The sequence below is a fragment of the Mus caroli genome, unplaced genomic scaffold (assembly GCF_978045245.1).
Source record: "Mus caroli unplaced genomic scaffold, Mus_caroli_1 scaffold_13, whole genome shotgun sequence".
NCBI lineage: Eukaryota > Metazoa > Chordata > Mammalia > Rodentia > Muridae > Mus > Mus caroli.
The window spans coordinates 36,022,977-36,036,802 of NW_028227268.1; the positions used below are offsets into that span (position 1 = coordinate 36,022,977).

General features: G+C 41.0%; 1 protein-coding gene across 1 annotated transcript; it reads right to left on the reverse strand.

Annotated features, from left to right (window-relative positions):
- Positions 1–1,815: 1,815 nt before the first annotated feature.
- Positions 1,816–13,591, reverse strand: Rnft1 (ring finger protein, transmembrane 1). Its single transcript, XM_021176923.3, has 9 exons — positions 13,435–13,591; positions 11,715–12,159; positions 11,485–11,561; positions 9,122–9,222; positions 7,790–7,943; positions 6,434–6,592; positions 4,935–5,000; positions 3,025–3,126; positions 1,816–2,539 (listed from the first exon to the last, which is right to left on the reverse strand). The coding sequence occupies exons 2-9, from the start codon at positions 12,106–12,108 to the stop codon at positions 2,405–2,407; spliced, it is 1,188 nt and encodes a 395-aa protein (XP_021032582.1). The 5' UTR covers positions 12,109–12,159; positions 13,435–13,591; the 3' UTR covers positions 1,816–2,404.
- Positions 13,592–13,826: the final 235 nt, after the last annotated feature.

Here is a 13,826-nt window from a genome sequence, read left to right on the forward strand (position 1 = left end):
ACTGGAGATGGTTGTTTGCTGCCTCTGGAGCTACAGTGCTCTTCACTGTTGAGCCGTTGCTCTATGCCCTAGCAGCATTTCTCAGTGCTGGGTCAGCAACTGTTTATAGAGAGGATGATCTAAATCCACAAAATCAATCCTCCAGGGCAAAAGCAAGAGAAGTGTTTCAGTTTATTACTGATAATGAGTACCACAACCTTATTACATTTTCTGGTTTTTGTTTTGAGACAAGATCTCTTTATATAGGCCTAGGTGGTCAGGAACTTACTATGTAGACCAAGCTGTTCATGAACTCAAGAGATCTGTCTGCCTTTATTCCCCAAGGCCTGGGATCAAAAGTATGCACCACCACATATAGTGTCAATTTTATACTTTTTTCAATTTAAAATAGTCTGTCTTGGGTGTGTGCATGCATCCCTATGTGTGTGTGAGGTCAGAGAACAACTTGCAGGAGTCTGCTCACTTCTTCATGTTAGTTCTAGGGACCAAAATTCAGTCATCCGGTGTGGCAACAACTGCTACCAGCCCTATCTCACTCACTCACACACACACACACACACCCCATCCTGCACCCCTACAAGACAGGGTTTCTTTCTATAGCCCTGCCTGTCCTGTAACTTGCTCTGGAGACTAGCTGGGCATCAAACTCAGATCCACCCGCTTCTGCCTTTAATTGCTGGGATTAAAATATCTGCTATGAGTTACTTCCCTTTTTCTATTTTTAAGTGATAGCCTTGTAAAAAAAATCCAGCCACCTCAGTCTTCTACAAACTCCCTTTGTTATTTAATCATATTAAAAAACCAAGTTGCCTGGAGAAACTGTGGTAAGTGTTGTTAAGAGGGATGAATGTAATAGTTTTAAACAGGAAGTCATTTCAGCTGACTTTCACAGCGAAATTTTAATCACAAATTACTTTCTCTCATTCATCCCTGTATATCTAACAACTAAGATTTGCCACAAAGCCAGGAAGATGATTTAATATACTTAGCAGTGGTTCTCATTAGGCAAGGGGTGTGTGTGTGTGTAGACACATACAATATATACATATATAGAGTGAATACTCATTTAAAAGGAAAAGTTATGTGGCATTTATCTGGTTGAGAGTATCACAGTCTTCCTGTACCTCTGTCAATATAGGTAGCAGCTGTACAGACATGATTTCACTTGGTCACTATCCTTATTAAGCCATGTGCTGGTTTAGTCTGTCTTTAAAGTTTAACTTTAGTCAGGTGGTAGTGGTGGTGGTGGTGGCACACGCCTTTAATCCCAGCATTCAGCATAAACTCTGGTCCTGGAACTGCAGCACATGTTCTAATCTGCTAAAGCCATCTCTAGAACCCCAGCTTAGTCTGTTTTACACAGCTAATTTTTGTCTCGACTTCTCCTTCCCACTTTCATTTCCTTGTTACTGATGATAACTGGGAAGAAGCCTTAGCAGTAGCAGCCTTTAGTCATGGTAAAGATTTCAGATTCTTCAGAGGAAACACAGAAAGATAAAGTGTGCCATTACCTTTTCTTCTTGCTGAAATCAGCCGGAGATGATTAATGTTCTGGCTTCCCCTGAGTGAAAGCTGCTGTTTTCTCCCTTTCTCCTCCATGTGGAATTCAGCCAGGACACAGTGCACACTAAGCAGGCACTCCACCACAGCCTTGAGTGCAAGCTTTCATATCTCAACAGATGGTGATTGTAAAACTTGTGAGCTACATCCCCAGCCCACATTCAAATCATTTTCATTGTTATTTCAAGCTATTACATGGTACTACACAAAACACAAGACAGCTAGTGGCAAGGAGCACATAACAGGTCCACCAGGTGAATGAATCTAAATCATTTATTCTCACTGATTACTAGTCATATTATAGAGCATAATACAGTATTAAAATATATCATCCTCAGTAAATCTTCACTTAGAAAATGTGATTGTTATAGGTAAAATATAGCATTTAGAACTTTCATTTAAAAATACAATCTTATGAAAAATTTAAGCATTTTTAGAATGGGAATTATAAAAGTCTGTAAATTGTTTCAGATACTATATATCTTAAAATACTATGCAAAATCTTTATTCTGAAAACCTGTCAGGAAACAGTACCTGAACCCCTTTAAAATGGCTAGTTCTATTTCTAATTGCTATTTGGTATTATAAGAAATCACATTTCCAATTTAACACTGCAATTATTTGTCAAATAAGTGGAATAAATGTTGCATATTTATTAAGGTGAATGAATATGTAGTTTAAAAATGCAGGGCTCTTGCACTTAAACTTCTGAGAAACTGAACTATAAACATGTCTCGTGATACCCTAAAGCCTTTTTTCTACTGCTGGAGATCAATTATACCTTTATCAATAGTTACCAAACCAGATAAAATTAGTGTCTTGAGGCCTTAATAGTTGGAAGAACTTAGTACATCTGAAGGTGAGATGAAGTGGCCCCGTCTTTCCACTTGTTTACACATTCTGAAATCACAGTTCTGCACAGTGGACATGTTTTCTCTCTGTTAAACCATAAGGTGATACACTCTTCACAGAATATATGCTGTAAGGGGACAGAGAAGCAGGTCTTACACAGTGCACTCTGGAAGGTCACAGTATTTAAGATATAAAGGATTTAGCAGTTTCAAATGAGAAAATGACTCCTTGAGCCAATACTAGTGTTTTGATTCTACTTAACTATTTTCCCGGGTGTTGCTTTTTAAAACCTGCTTAATGGTAACTTACTGGCAGTTACTATGAAAATATGGCAAGGAGCCTTACACATTTATGAACAACTGCTACTGTTGAGCAAGGCTAGTATCCAGTTAGAAATAGAGTCTATTTGCCAACTGCTTTAGTATCTAAGTAGTTGACCAAATTACCCCCTCCCTTTTCTTATGCTCCTCTGCACAAAAATCATCAGAAGGGACATAATTTAGGCAGTCTCCCATATCCTTCCATCCTGAACTTTCACTGCTATATAACAAACATAAATGTGATTTTAACAAATCTGTAAAATGCTATATATAATTTGTTTAGAAATCTTACCTGACAGAAGAGAAGAACTGGCTTCTGAAATTCCCCTTGACATATTGTACAAATACCATCCATATCTGAACACTGTCTCTTGCTGGCAGGCACTCCATAACTCTATAAAGACAAATTCTGTTAAAAGTATCCCTGTGGAGGGTTTGCTTTTGAAATCTGGTCTGGGATATGGTTCAGTGGTAGCACATGTTTGAGGCCCAGGGCTCAATCCCTAAAACTATTTCAATAAAAAAAAACAAGGTTGTAGAGATTGATTTAGCAGCCCAGACATTAAACATTAAGATGGGATTCATTCTAAAGTCCTAAGAATAGTTTGAACTCTAAGATCTTGACTTTTTTACTAAAGTCAACAGGGTTTAATCATTATCCATACACAATAGTTATGAACAATAAAAGCTTTCTGAAGCATTGAAATCATGAAGGGGGGGGGGGGGTGGTGAAAAACACCTGAGGGCTTCATAAGCAGGCCCTAGTTATGATGGGCTAACAAAAGCTATCATGAAAGTCCTTTAAGTGAGGATTTACCCTTATGGTCACTTCCACTTTGTTCATAGGGTTGACAAATACATGTATATGCACTCAGGGTGCTTATTTTAGTATTTTGTTTTTCTTGTGTGTTAGGTATTGAACGTAGGCGCTCACATGCATGTTAGGCACTCTCAGGTTACACAGACAGCCCACAGGGCTGAGACTTGAGGCTGTTTCAGCACTAGCCTTACTAAATTCAACCAAGTGAAATGCTTATAGCTGCAACTGAATAAATAACTTAAAGCTAATCTCTGAATTTTATTGTATCTTTTTAATGTTCTCTTTGTTTTAACAGGATTGTGTGTGTGTGTGTGTAGCCCTGGCTCTCCTGGAACTTGATTTGTAGACCAAGCTGGCCTTAACTCGGAGAGATCCATCTGCCTCTGCCTCCCAAATGCTGGGATTAAAGTCAGATGCCCACACCCACCTAGCATTTGCTTTTATATCATTAATGATCTTTAAAAACAAAAAAAAAGATGGGTCCCCCATTCTTGCTCTCTTCTTCTCTTGCTCTTGCTCCCCCTCTCAACCCATTCCCTTCCCCCTTTTTCTTTCATGGTCAGCCTCTACTCTATTCCCCTCTCTCTCCTTCTCTCTCTCCTACCCCCTCAACTCCCCTTCCCACGCCCTAAATAAACTCTATTTCTATACTTTAAATTACTTTTTTTTTTTTGCTAGACTTCCTTGAAGTGTTTTCCGCCTGGCCCTTAACCTTTAATTCTGAGATGAGAGACTCCTCCATTCCCTCCCCTACCTCTCCTAAAACCTAACAGCCTGTTATGAACTGAGATATTGCTGTTGGTAGAGTGCTTGCCTAGAAAACTTAATTTTCAAATACAGAATTGAGTATGAGGAAATTTCTTTTAGTACGAAAATTGCAAGGGACATGATTTTTACTGAGTTGTCCTCAAACTAAAATCATAAAGTATTTAAGTATTTTCATAAAAGTGAAATAGGATATGTTAATAAAAATATACAAAGCAAGTATCAATGGATTAAAAAAGGAAAACAAAAGTCCATGACAAGGTTTTTAAAGTGTGTTTGTAAATCCTAAAAGATGTCCAATGGATTTGCTTTTGTGCTTCTTTTTACAGGATATCCAAATGTCTACCACTGAGCCCAGATCCAAACTGACACAGGGAATGCAAGGGCAAGAGACAGTCCAGTACAGAGTCACTGAAGCAGCTGGTGGGCAGTGGGATTTAAGAAACTGCTGGTGGAATTCAAACTTCTAAGTCATTACAGCCCCAAGTGCCAAAATATTAGAAAATAATCTCAAAGTAGAAGAGGAACAGCTTATGAATGTCTATTTGTAACACTACTAGAGAAAATAAGGGCAAAACAAGGTAGAAGTATTTCCCTTAACTGATAAAAGTACTTACTGGTCGTGTAAAAAATACTCGTAAGACCTGTCTGAAAGTTCGCAAATGTCCAAAGAAATCCAAAAGCTAAAAGAGGAAGAGACAATTTATTAATTCAAACCCTCTATATGCTAAACCTAAAGGCCAAAGGTAAAATTCAATTCCCACCTAACCTAGTGTTCATTATATGCCATACTCGTCATCCATTATGAATTTATTTCAAGCTTAGTAGTGCATAGATTGGAGCCACCTCTTAACTTACAGCTACAGTTTAAGACAAGCCTATGTCAAAGACACTGCAGCGGGCTAGCAGATAAGAGCACTGGCTGCACCGGGCATGGTGGCACACACCTTTAATTCCAGTACTCGGGAGGCCGAGGCAGGCGGATTTCTGAGTTTGAGGCCAGCCTGGTCTACAAAGTGAGTTCCAGGACAGACATGACTATACAGAGAAACCTGTCCCAAAAAAAAAGAAAAGAAAAAAAAAAAAAAAAAAAAACCACTGGCTGCAGTTCCATTCCATCCCTAGCACCAATACAGAGGCTCAACCAGCCATCTGTAACTCTGTTCCCAAAGGATGCCACCCTCCCTTGCCTTCGTGGACACTCTGCTCATGTGACATACAAGCATAAATACAGGGAAAAAACATACACACAGTTGCAATAAAGAGGGAGGGGTGGGGGAGGCATCAGCTTCATTTAATTCAAATACCCTTGGCATTTAGACTTGAAATTATTGCAGGGGCAGGCGGGGGGGGGGGGGGCAGCATATACTTTTGATCCTGGCACTCTGGTGGCAGAGGCAAGCAGATCTCAGAGTTAGAGGACAGCCTGGTCTACAAAGTAAGATCCAGGGCTACATAGAGAAACCATGTTTCAGAAAACAAGTGTCATTGGTCTATGTAACAAGTTCCAGGACAGCCAGAGCTACATAGATCCTGTATCAACACACACACACACACACACACACACACACACACACACACACACGAGCGCTCTTTCTCTCTCAGAAAGTTTAATAAAGTGCTAAATTGAAAGGATCAGGCATAAAGTGAAGAGAAGCTAGTCCTCTGGTTTGAGACCTGTGTATTACAAGTGGTACTGTGAGGTTAGTGTCTTTCTACTTAATCTCCCTTGGATAGCACATGTACGTTAATCTTCTTTGCTGCTCCTCAACAAAGACTGAGCTTAGCTTGGTGGCAGGTACTTAGGAGGCCAAGGCACCCTGGGCAACACAAGAACCTATGTAGTCCCCCACCCCCAGACCATTAGGTTCCTTCTACTCCTTGATCACTGTCTTTATTGAGGTGGTCTTTCTGGTTGCCAATGCTGGCAAACTCACGGTCTTCCTGCCTCCCTAGCTGGGATTACAGGTATATGTCAGCTCTACATTTCTAAATAGGTAAGAGTCTGCCATTACTTTCAATTAGTGATATGAAGATAAATTTTGAGGCAGCTTAGTAGTAATGTAAAGCCAGGAATTAGTATAGCAGTCACTTTGCCAAAATTAATGTTACTTACTTTTAGTATGAGGTAGAGTAAAGCCAGCAATATCCCAAGACTCCATGTAGTCACATTACCAAACTCCCCGTAGCTTATAAGGTACCGAAACCAAACTGGTATGGGAACAAAAATTCGGTAATACTGACACAATTCTTCTAAAAGCATGTACCAATATCCCTAAAAAAGGAAGGAAAGAGAAAGTCAGCTAACCAAGGTATTAAACACATAGCATAGACACTATTGGAAGGAGAACATCATAAGTATATAATACACTAATCACAATAACTAGCTTATATTTCAGAACTATGATTAACACAAATCTGACTTGGCTAACACACCATTGTCATTACATGGCTTGGCTTGGTGTTGTGCCAGTGAAATGACCCAGTGGGCATGGATAATGGCCTTAGTTTCACTTTCTCTCTCTCTCTCTCTCTCTTTTTTTTTTTTTATGTTGGCTACATATTGTTTTTATTCAGGCTTGTCAATTAAGAAATACAAACCGAGCAACTGTTAGTTGCTTCCACAGGTCCAACCTTCCCTTAAGAAGCTGCTCAGTCCAGCTCTGCAGTAGTGCAGCCTAGGCAGCAAGAGATTTGGGTGGAGCCGCAAGTCATCTGAAACCCAGAGTTAAGTCCTTACTTCCTTTCGTGCCTTGTACAGAAAGGCACTGTCAAGATGTTACAAAATAGAAAATACCCACAGCAAATAGTTCTAGTGGCAACTTACTATCAGCAAGTTACAGTGGTGGTGACGATTCTCTTCATTTTATTCTTAGTTCACTTTCTAGAACCCATATGGTGGAGAAGTACACACAAAATAATAAATGTGAAAGAAATGTCTTAATTTGTAAGTTGGGTATGATGACTCACATTTGTAGCCAGCATTTGGGAGTCTATGGTAGCAGAATTGCTATGAGTTGCTGAGCAGCTCAGTCACTAAGCCACTGACTAACTGCTTACGTAGTCATTTATCAGTTGTCAGTGCTTCAGAGAAAAGCACAAGTACAAATTTAGAATTGTCTGATGTATGATGTGAAGACTGAGTTTTCAATTATTTTGAAGGAAATATAATTCTGATTTTAGCCAATTAATATTTTCAGGTGAAGTACTTGAGCAAGTGGTTGCCAGGCAAAAGTAATAAAAATTAGGTTATTTAGGTGTGGGAGAGAGAGCTCTGCAGTTAGAGTACTTCTTGCTCTTCCAGAGGACCTCAGCTAGGTTCCCAACAGCCACATAGCAGTGTATAAACTGCAGACCCAGGGGATCTGATGCCTTCTTCTGGCCTCTAAACTCAGAGACATGTAAATGAAGACTGGCTAGCATTCAGGGGTTTTGCTAACATCATTCCAGTAAGCATTAGTTAGTTTTTTACCTTTGATTTAAAAGGCATGATGAAAGAAGGCACCAATAAAATCAGGCATTTTAAACCCATGAAAAAGAATTTCAGAATGAAGTCTGTAATTCCAACAATCCAAAGGACTTCCCAGAAGCTCAACTGTTCGAGTGTAGGATTTAAGAAAATTAAGCTATCAAGAGAAAAACATAAGCATTTATTAAGGCAACACAGAAACATAATGTATTGGTAAAGGTTTTAAGTTTGCTGCAGTATTTTACATATTTCATGAGCGTTCAGAGCTCTAGCATTGAACTATACCCCTAGCCTGTTCAGTTTCCAGGCATCTAACAATACATTCCTACAGTAGCTCTAAGTCAGAGATGTCACCTCCTTTTATGTCCAGGCTGGGCCTTCTTCTCCACCTAAACTTCCTTACCCTGGCCTGTTTTGTACAGTTCCACGAGCCCCTTTTGTTTCGCACATTCTTTCGCCTAGGCTGACCTCACTGGGTTTACAGGCTATGCCCAGCGGTCTTGTAACTGAATATATATCAAACATACATTCTGATAATACCAAATTTAAAATGCTGTGTTTCTGTGTGGTGAAGGACAGTATGTGCATGTCTGAGTGCAGATGCCTGTGAAGTCAGCAGAAGGCATCAGACCTCTGGAAAGTAGCGGGTGCTCTTGACCATGGCTCTGTCTTCCCAGGCCACAGGTCATTCCTGCCTCACACCCACTCTACCTCCCAGGCCTTCTAATTATCTGATTAAAGCTAAAACGTCAGAATATCTGGCATGGACATGCATGTTAACATGTGTTTTACTGATTCATTTTTAGAAATAAAAGTTTGATAATAACCACCTAACGTTACTAAATAAACACAGATTAAAACTGGTGAGTGGCACGTTACCTGTATTTCCAGCACTCGAGAGGCTGAGGCAGGAGGAATGCAAGTTGGCACCCTGGACTACACAGTGAGATCCTATCTCAAAAACAAAAAGCAAAAAAACTGATTCAACAGAAATCCACTTATCAAATAGTACTTATTGAGCACATGCTATGTGCCATGGTATTGGGGATACAAATCTGTCACACCTGTTAATCTTGAACGACAAGTGGATTAAAATCATTTACTTAAAATAAGATACTTATAACTGCAAGGTAGAAATTAAATATTAAAGAAATTAAAGATCACTGCAAGGTGATCTTACTGACTAGAAGCTCAATTTCTCTTAATAAATTAGTGAATAAACATCTAATAAACACTAATCTCACAAAAAAAGGAAAATTGAACCCTACTAAGCATTTCATGCAAATCCATAGAATAAATGATAAACAACAGACATATACTAGGATCTCTGATTACCTGTAATGAAGGGACTGAGAATGAAAGGTGTAATATAAGAGGACGGAGGAACCTGCCAGGAACACCAGTAACCAAGCACAGCGGAGCTTTGATGACCGTTCCTGAAAAAGACACAATTCTGTAATTTACTGTGCTATGGTAGGCCGGAGTTTTCATGAATAATAAATAGCATTTTCATTTCATGATCAATGTATTAACGTAGCAGGTAGTCTGTATTTTATTAAGAATAAAAACATTCTATGTTGCTCATTCCCACAACCACTGTTTTTGTTAATACTTAATTAACAAAACATAACTTCTGAGCAAACTTTTAAAATGCAAGCCAGGCACAGTGGTGTGCACACCTTTAGTCCCAGCACTGGGGAGGCAGAGCCAGGCAGAGATGTCTTGTGAGTTTGAGGCCAGCCTGGTCTATACAGTGTTCCAAGACAGGCAGAGCTATGTAGAGAGACCCTATTTCAAACCATCACCCCCATAAAAAAAATTTAAAAAATACAAGACCTAGGAGTCCCAGAGCCCAATCTCCACAATGACATAGGGGACCTGCCCAAAGCAATCTTTACCTCTGCAGCTCTTTTTTTTTTCTCTTCCACAAAACAGAAATTTAAAAATTTTTAAATTTAAAAATTTCAATATAAAAATTTAAATCAGTTCATAAATATACAGTAATTTTGACCTTTAAAATTCCAGTTTTTATTACTAGTTTAATTGAAAGTTTTACAGGTGAGCCTCCTCATCCATAACCTGAACAACTGTTTGAGCACTAACATGATATCCAAAAGTGGGGACTTCTACACGCCACTTCACCGCCAAGTCAAAACACAGGCACACTGGAAAGACTATGTGAGAATGCTTCAGGCTGGAGAGATGGCTCAGTGGTTAAAGGCACTGACTGCTCTTCCAGAGGTCCTGAGTTCAAATCCCAGCAACCACATGGTGGCTCACAACCATCTGTAATGAGATCTGATGCCCTCTTCTGGTGTGTCTGAAGACAACTACAGTGTACTTACATATAATAAATAAATCTTAAAAAAAAAAAAAAAAGAATGCCTCTGGGCTATGTGGGTAAGGCAGACAACTTAAAGACACCTAATTATATATGGACAAAATTTCTAATGTTAAAGAAGTCAATCTAGTACTAATATTTTTGTTTTCTAAAGAGAGGGTCTCACTCTGTAGCACAAGGTGGCCTGGTACTCACTATAATATTCCAGACTGGTTCTGAATTCATGACAATCTTCCTGCCTCAGCAGCCCCAGTGCTGGGATTATAAGCACATACCACTATGCCCAGAATTAACCTGGGCTAGTTTTGAATTGTGCACTAAAATTTTTGTTAATATGCTATACTATAAATTCCCAGATACAACCCCTCTTATGGTGAAATTTCATAGATTCTTGGAACTTTTTCTAATGATTCAGATGATTAAAACTTTTCACATTACTAGAAAAACTTCTTGAGATTATTCTTTTTAAATAAGAGACATCTTCCATTCGTGACAGGGCATGCCTTTAAACCCAGCATTCAGGAGGCAGGCGTAGCTCTTGAGTCTGAGGCCAGCCTGGTCTACACAGTGAGTTCCAAGCCAACCAGAAAGTCATAGTGAAATCCTGTATCAAACACCTACGTAAAACACCAGGGCCAATGTACTCAATGCTTGCTTTTATTTATTGCCAATCTCATGCAGCATCAACCAGCTTTTAAAATATTATACTACTCTGTATAATTAACTCATAAAGTACAAAGGTCCTTGCCAAACTAGATCACAGTGTGGTCTAAGTCTCTTAACCCTCCTGTCTAGGTTTGTTTTGTTTCTTTTTTTTAGGAACAAGGAATTTAAGCTGGGCGTGGTGGCTCACGCCTTTAATCCCAGCACTTGGGAGGCAGAGGCAGGCGGATTTCTGAGTTTGAGGCCAGCCTGGTCTACAGAGTGAGTTCCAGGACAGCCAGGGCTACATACAGAAACCCTGTCTCGAAAACACCAAAAAAAAAAAAAAAAAAAAAAAAAAAAAAAAGGATAGGGAACTTATTCCAAGTCATTTAGAAAATAAAACAAAGCATAGCCGGGCGTGGTGGCGCACTCCTTTAATCCCAGCACCTGGGAGGCAGAGGCAGGTGGATTTCTGAGTTCGAGGCCAGCCTGGTCTACAAAGTGAGTTCCAGGACAGCCAGGGCTACACAGAGAAACCCTGTCTCGAAAAACAAAAACAAAAAAAATAAATAAATAAAACAAAGCATGTGGTGGCCATCCAATGTATCCTGTTGTTTCCTACTCCTCTGGAAAGTAACTTATATTTCTCTCAAAGTTATCTCTAATTCTGTAGAGAGAAACAGTTAATAATTTAGTTGCTTGTCATACTTACTCTTAGAAAAACCTGATTTACAATGCTTTTGTTTGCATACATAAAAGTTGTTAGCAGCCCAATTCCAAGAGAAATTCCTGTTAGAAAATAAGTTCTAGTTAATTGAAAGAAAAGAAAAAAAAAACCCAACAAGATTATATATGCTAATATAATTTTTTAAAGCTAGCAACCAAAACATGTTAAAATTATTAATAAAATGGGAAACTTAATTCAGCAGTTTTATTTCCTACCTGTTATATGCTGCATAACAAGTTTAATACCCAGAATTAAAATATAAGGGAGACTTTTTTGCAACCACTTGAAGAGAGAGCGGAATTCTGAGAAGGAGCCACTTCCATGTTCCCCAGACTCTGTGGCAAAGTCATCAGGTGGTCTTGCTTCACTGTGGGAGTAACTCCGGAAACGACCATGCACACATCCATGGGCACACGTACAGACGCCTGACCTGGGATTTCTAGAGCTTGGATTTTCAGAATACTCTTTTGGTCCGGAGTTTATTTGGATATGTACATCCCCAGGGTGAAGGGAACCTTCCGTTGATCTTGAATGACCACACGGGGAGGCTGCAGCATCTTCATGTGCAGTGCCCGGAGGATCATGCAGTTGGTTACAGCTGGCTTGCATGGCCTTTGAGTATTTTCTCTCTAAAATGTCTTTGCTTCAGGACTCTTTCTCCTTAAAAGTAAAATCAAAGAGCAGAAAGCATTCTAAGTTAATCACAAGCAGTGCATCGGTTCATTAGGTGTCCTTTGTTCACTAAAGGGGTAGTTGACAGTCACAGACAAGTTTCAGGTCCCCTAACACTCCTTCAATCTTTGCAACTGTCAAAGCGCTGCTGCCCTGCCGCACCCCAACCTCGAAGTCCAACTTGGCAAACCAGGAGTTTTGAACCAGGGGTTACTTAAAGTACAAAGCACTGCAGATGTTTTGATTTTTCAAATGCCAAAAGACATCAGCAAAGAGTTAAAGAAGGGGTGCCCAGCAGATACCACTGTGAATAGCAGCACTCATGCTGAATAAATTGGCTCATGTACTCTGAGAAGGCAGAGTCCACATCAGGAAGTTTGCTAAGGGTGGGTGAGCTGGCTGGGTAAGTCAAGACCCTTAATTTGAGTTAAATCCCCTAAACTCATATGGTGGAAGCAATGAACTGACTCCCACAAGTCCTCTGACACACACACTAAATAAATACAATAGATTTTTTTTTTACAGATTCATTAATGTTTAGAAGGAAAATTCAGTGCCTTAATTAAGCATCAACAAAGATAATAAACACTTCATTTTATGCTGAAACAGCTTCCACAAAGCTAATAAGGTTTTCAGTAATTAATGGTGCCACCGAGAATATTGCTTCTCCTTCCAAAAGAATGTTAGTCAAATGCCTTTGAAAGGGGACCCTTAGGGGGAGTCATCACGTAATTGCTAAGTGATGCTTTAGTCTAAATAAGGAGTTAGCCTCCCGAATAAAAATGCCACCATCGCCTTGGTTAGGGGTGTCAGAAGAGAGGCTGTGGGCAGGGCAAGATCCCTACGTGATCCAGTGTGGATCTCGGACCAGGGTGCCAGGGTCGCGCTGTCGCCCGACGAAACGCAGAGCCCACCGCCGGGCGTCTCCCGTTTCCCCCGCGATGGAGCTAGCTGCGGCGGAGGCTGGCTGGCTGAAACCGTGCAGTTACTGTGTGACGTTTCGAAGAGGCTCGGAAGCCACGGCGGCTCTATCGCCTCACTCTGTGAAGAGCGACTTGGGACAGGACAGTTTGTGTCTCTGCTATTAAAAAAGAAACACAAAACCTGCCCTCCTTCATACATAAACAAGAAAAGGGGAAAGGGAGAAAGAAAAGTCAACGCCAACTCTTCCGGAATCCGCGAGGACAGAGTTCTCCACCCACGTCCGAGCTTCGGCTCTTCTCCCCGGAAACCCTCCGCCTCACCCCCTTCCCCAGGCCTGACCTCTCATGACCAGGAGCGGGCGGCCTCGGCAGCCACAATACCAACAGCCCGACACGCGGCCGCAAGCCCTTCTCCGCCAAGCCTTCAGCCTCGGACGCCACCAGCAGCGCTCGGCCTGGCCCCGCGGCGGCGCGCGCGCTCCCTAGACGTCGTCACGCGCGGCCCGCCTTCGCAGGGCCACGCCCTCGCCCGGTGGAGGAGGGCGCCTCTAGGCCCCGCCCCGCGTTCATCCCGGCCCCGCCCTTCCCGGCAGAGAAGGGAACCTTTAGGCCCTGTCCGGAGTCCCTAGCCCCGCCTTCACTGGGAGGAGGAGGAGGAGAGCGCATCTAGGCCCCGCCCTGTGGCCCTGTTGGTGATGTTATCCGAGTGGCGTAGTGGCGGCGGACGTGTGT

Coding starts and splice junctions, on each gene's coding strand:
- Rnft1 (XM_021176923.3), bottom strand. CDS start 12,108: ATGCAAGCCAGCTGTAACCAACTGCATGATCCTCCGGGCACTGCACAT. Junction 5,001..6,433: donor TACTCTACCTCATACTAAAA/GTAAGTAACATT, acceptor TTCCTCTTTTAG/CTTTTGGATTTCTTTGGACA. Junction 3,127..4,934: donor GAGTATTTTTTACACGACCA/GTAAGTACTTTT, acceptor TTGTCTTTATAG/AGTTATGGAGTGCCTGCCAG.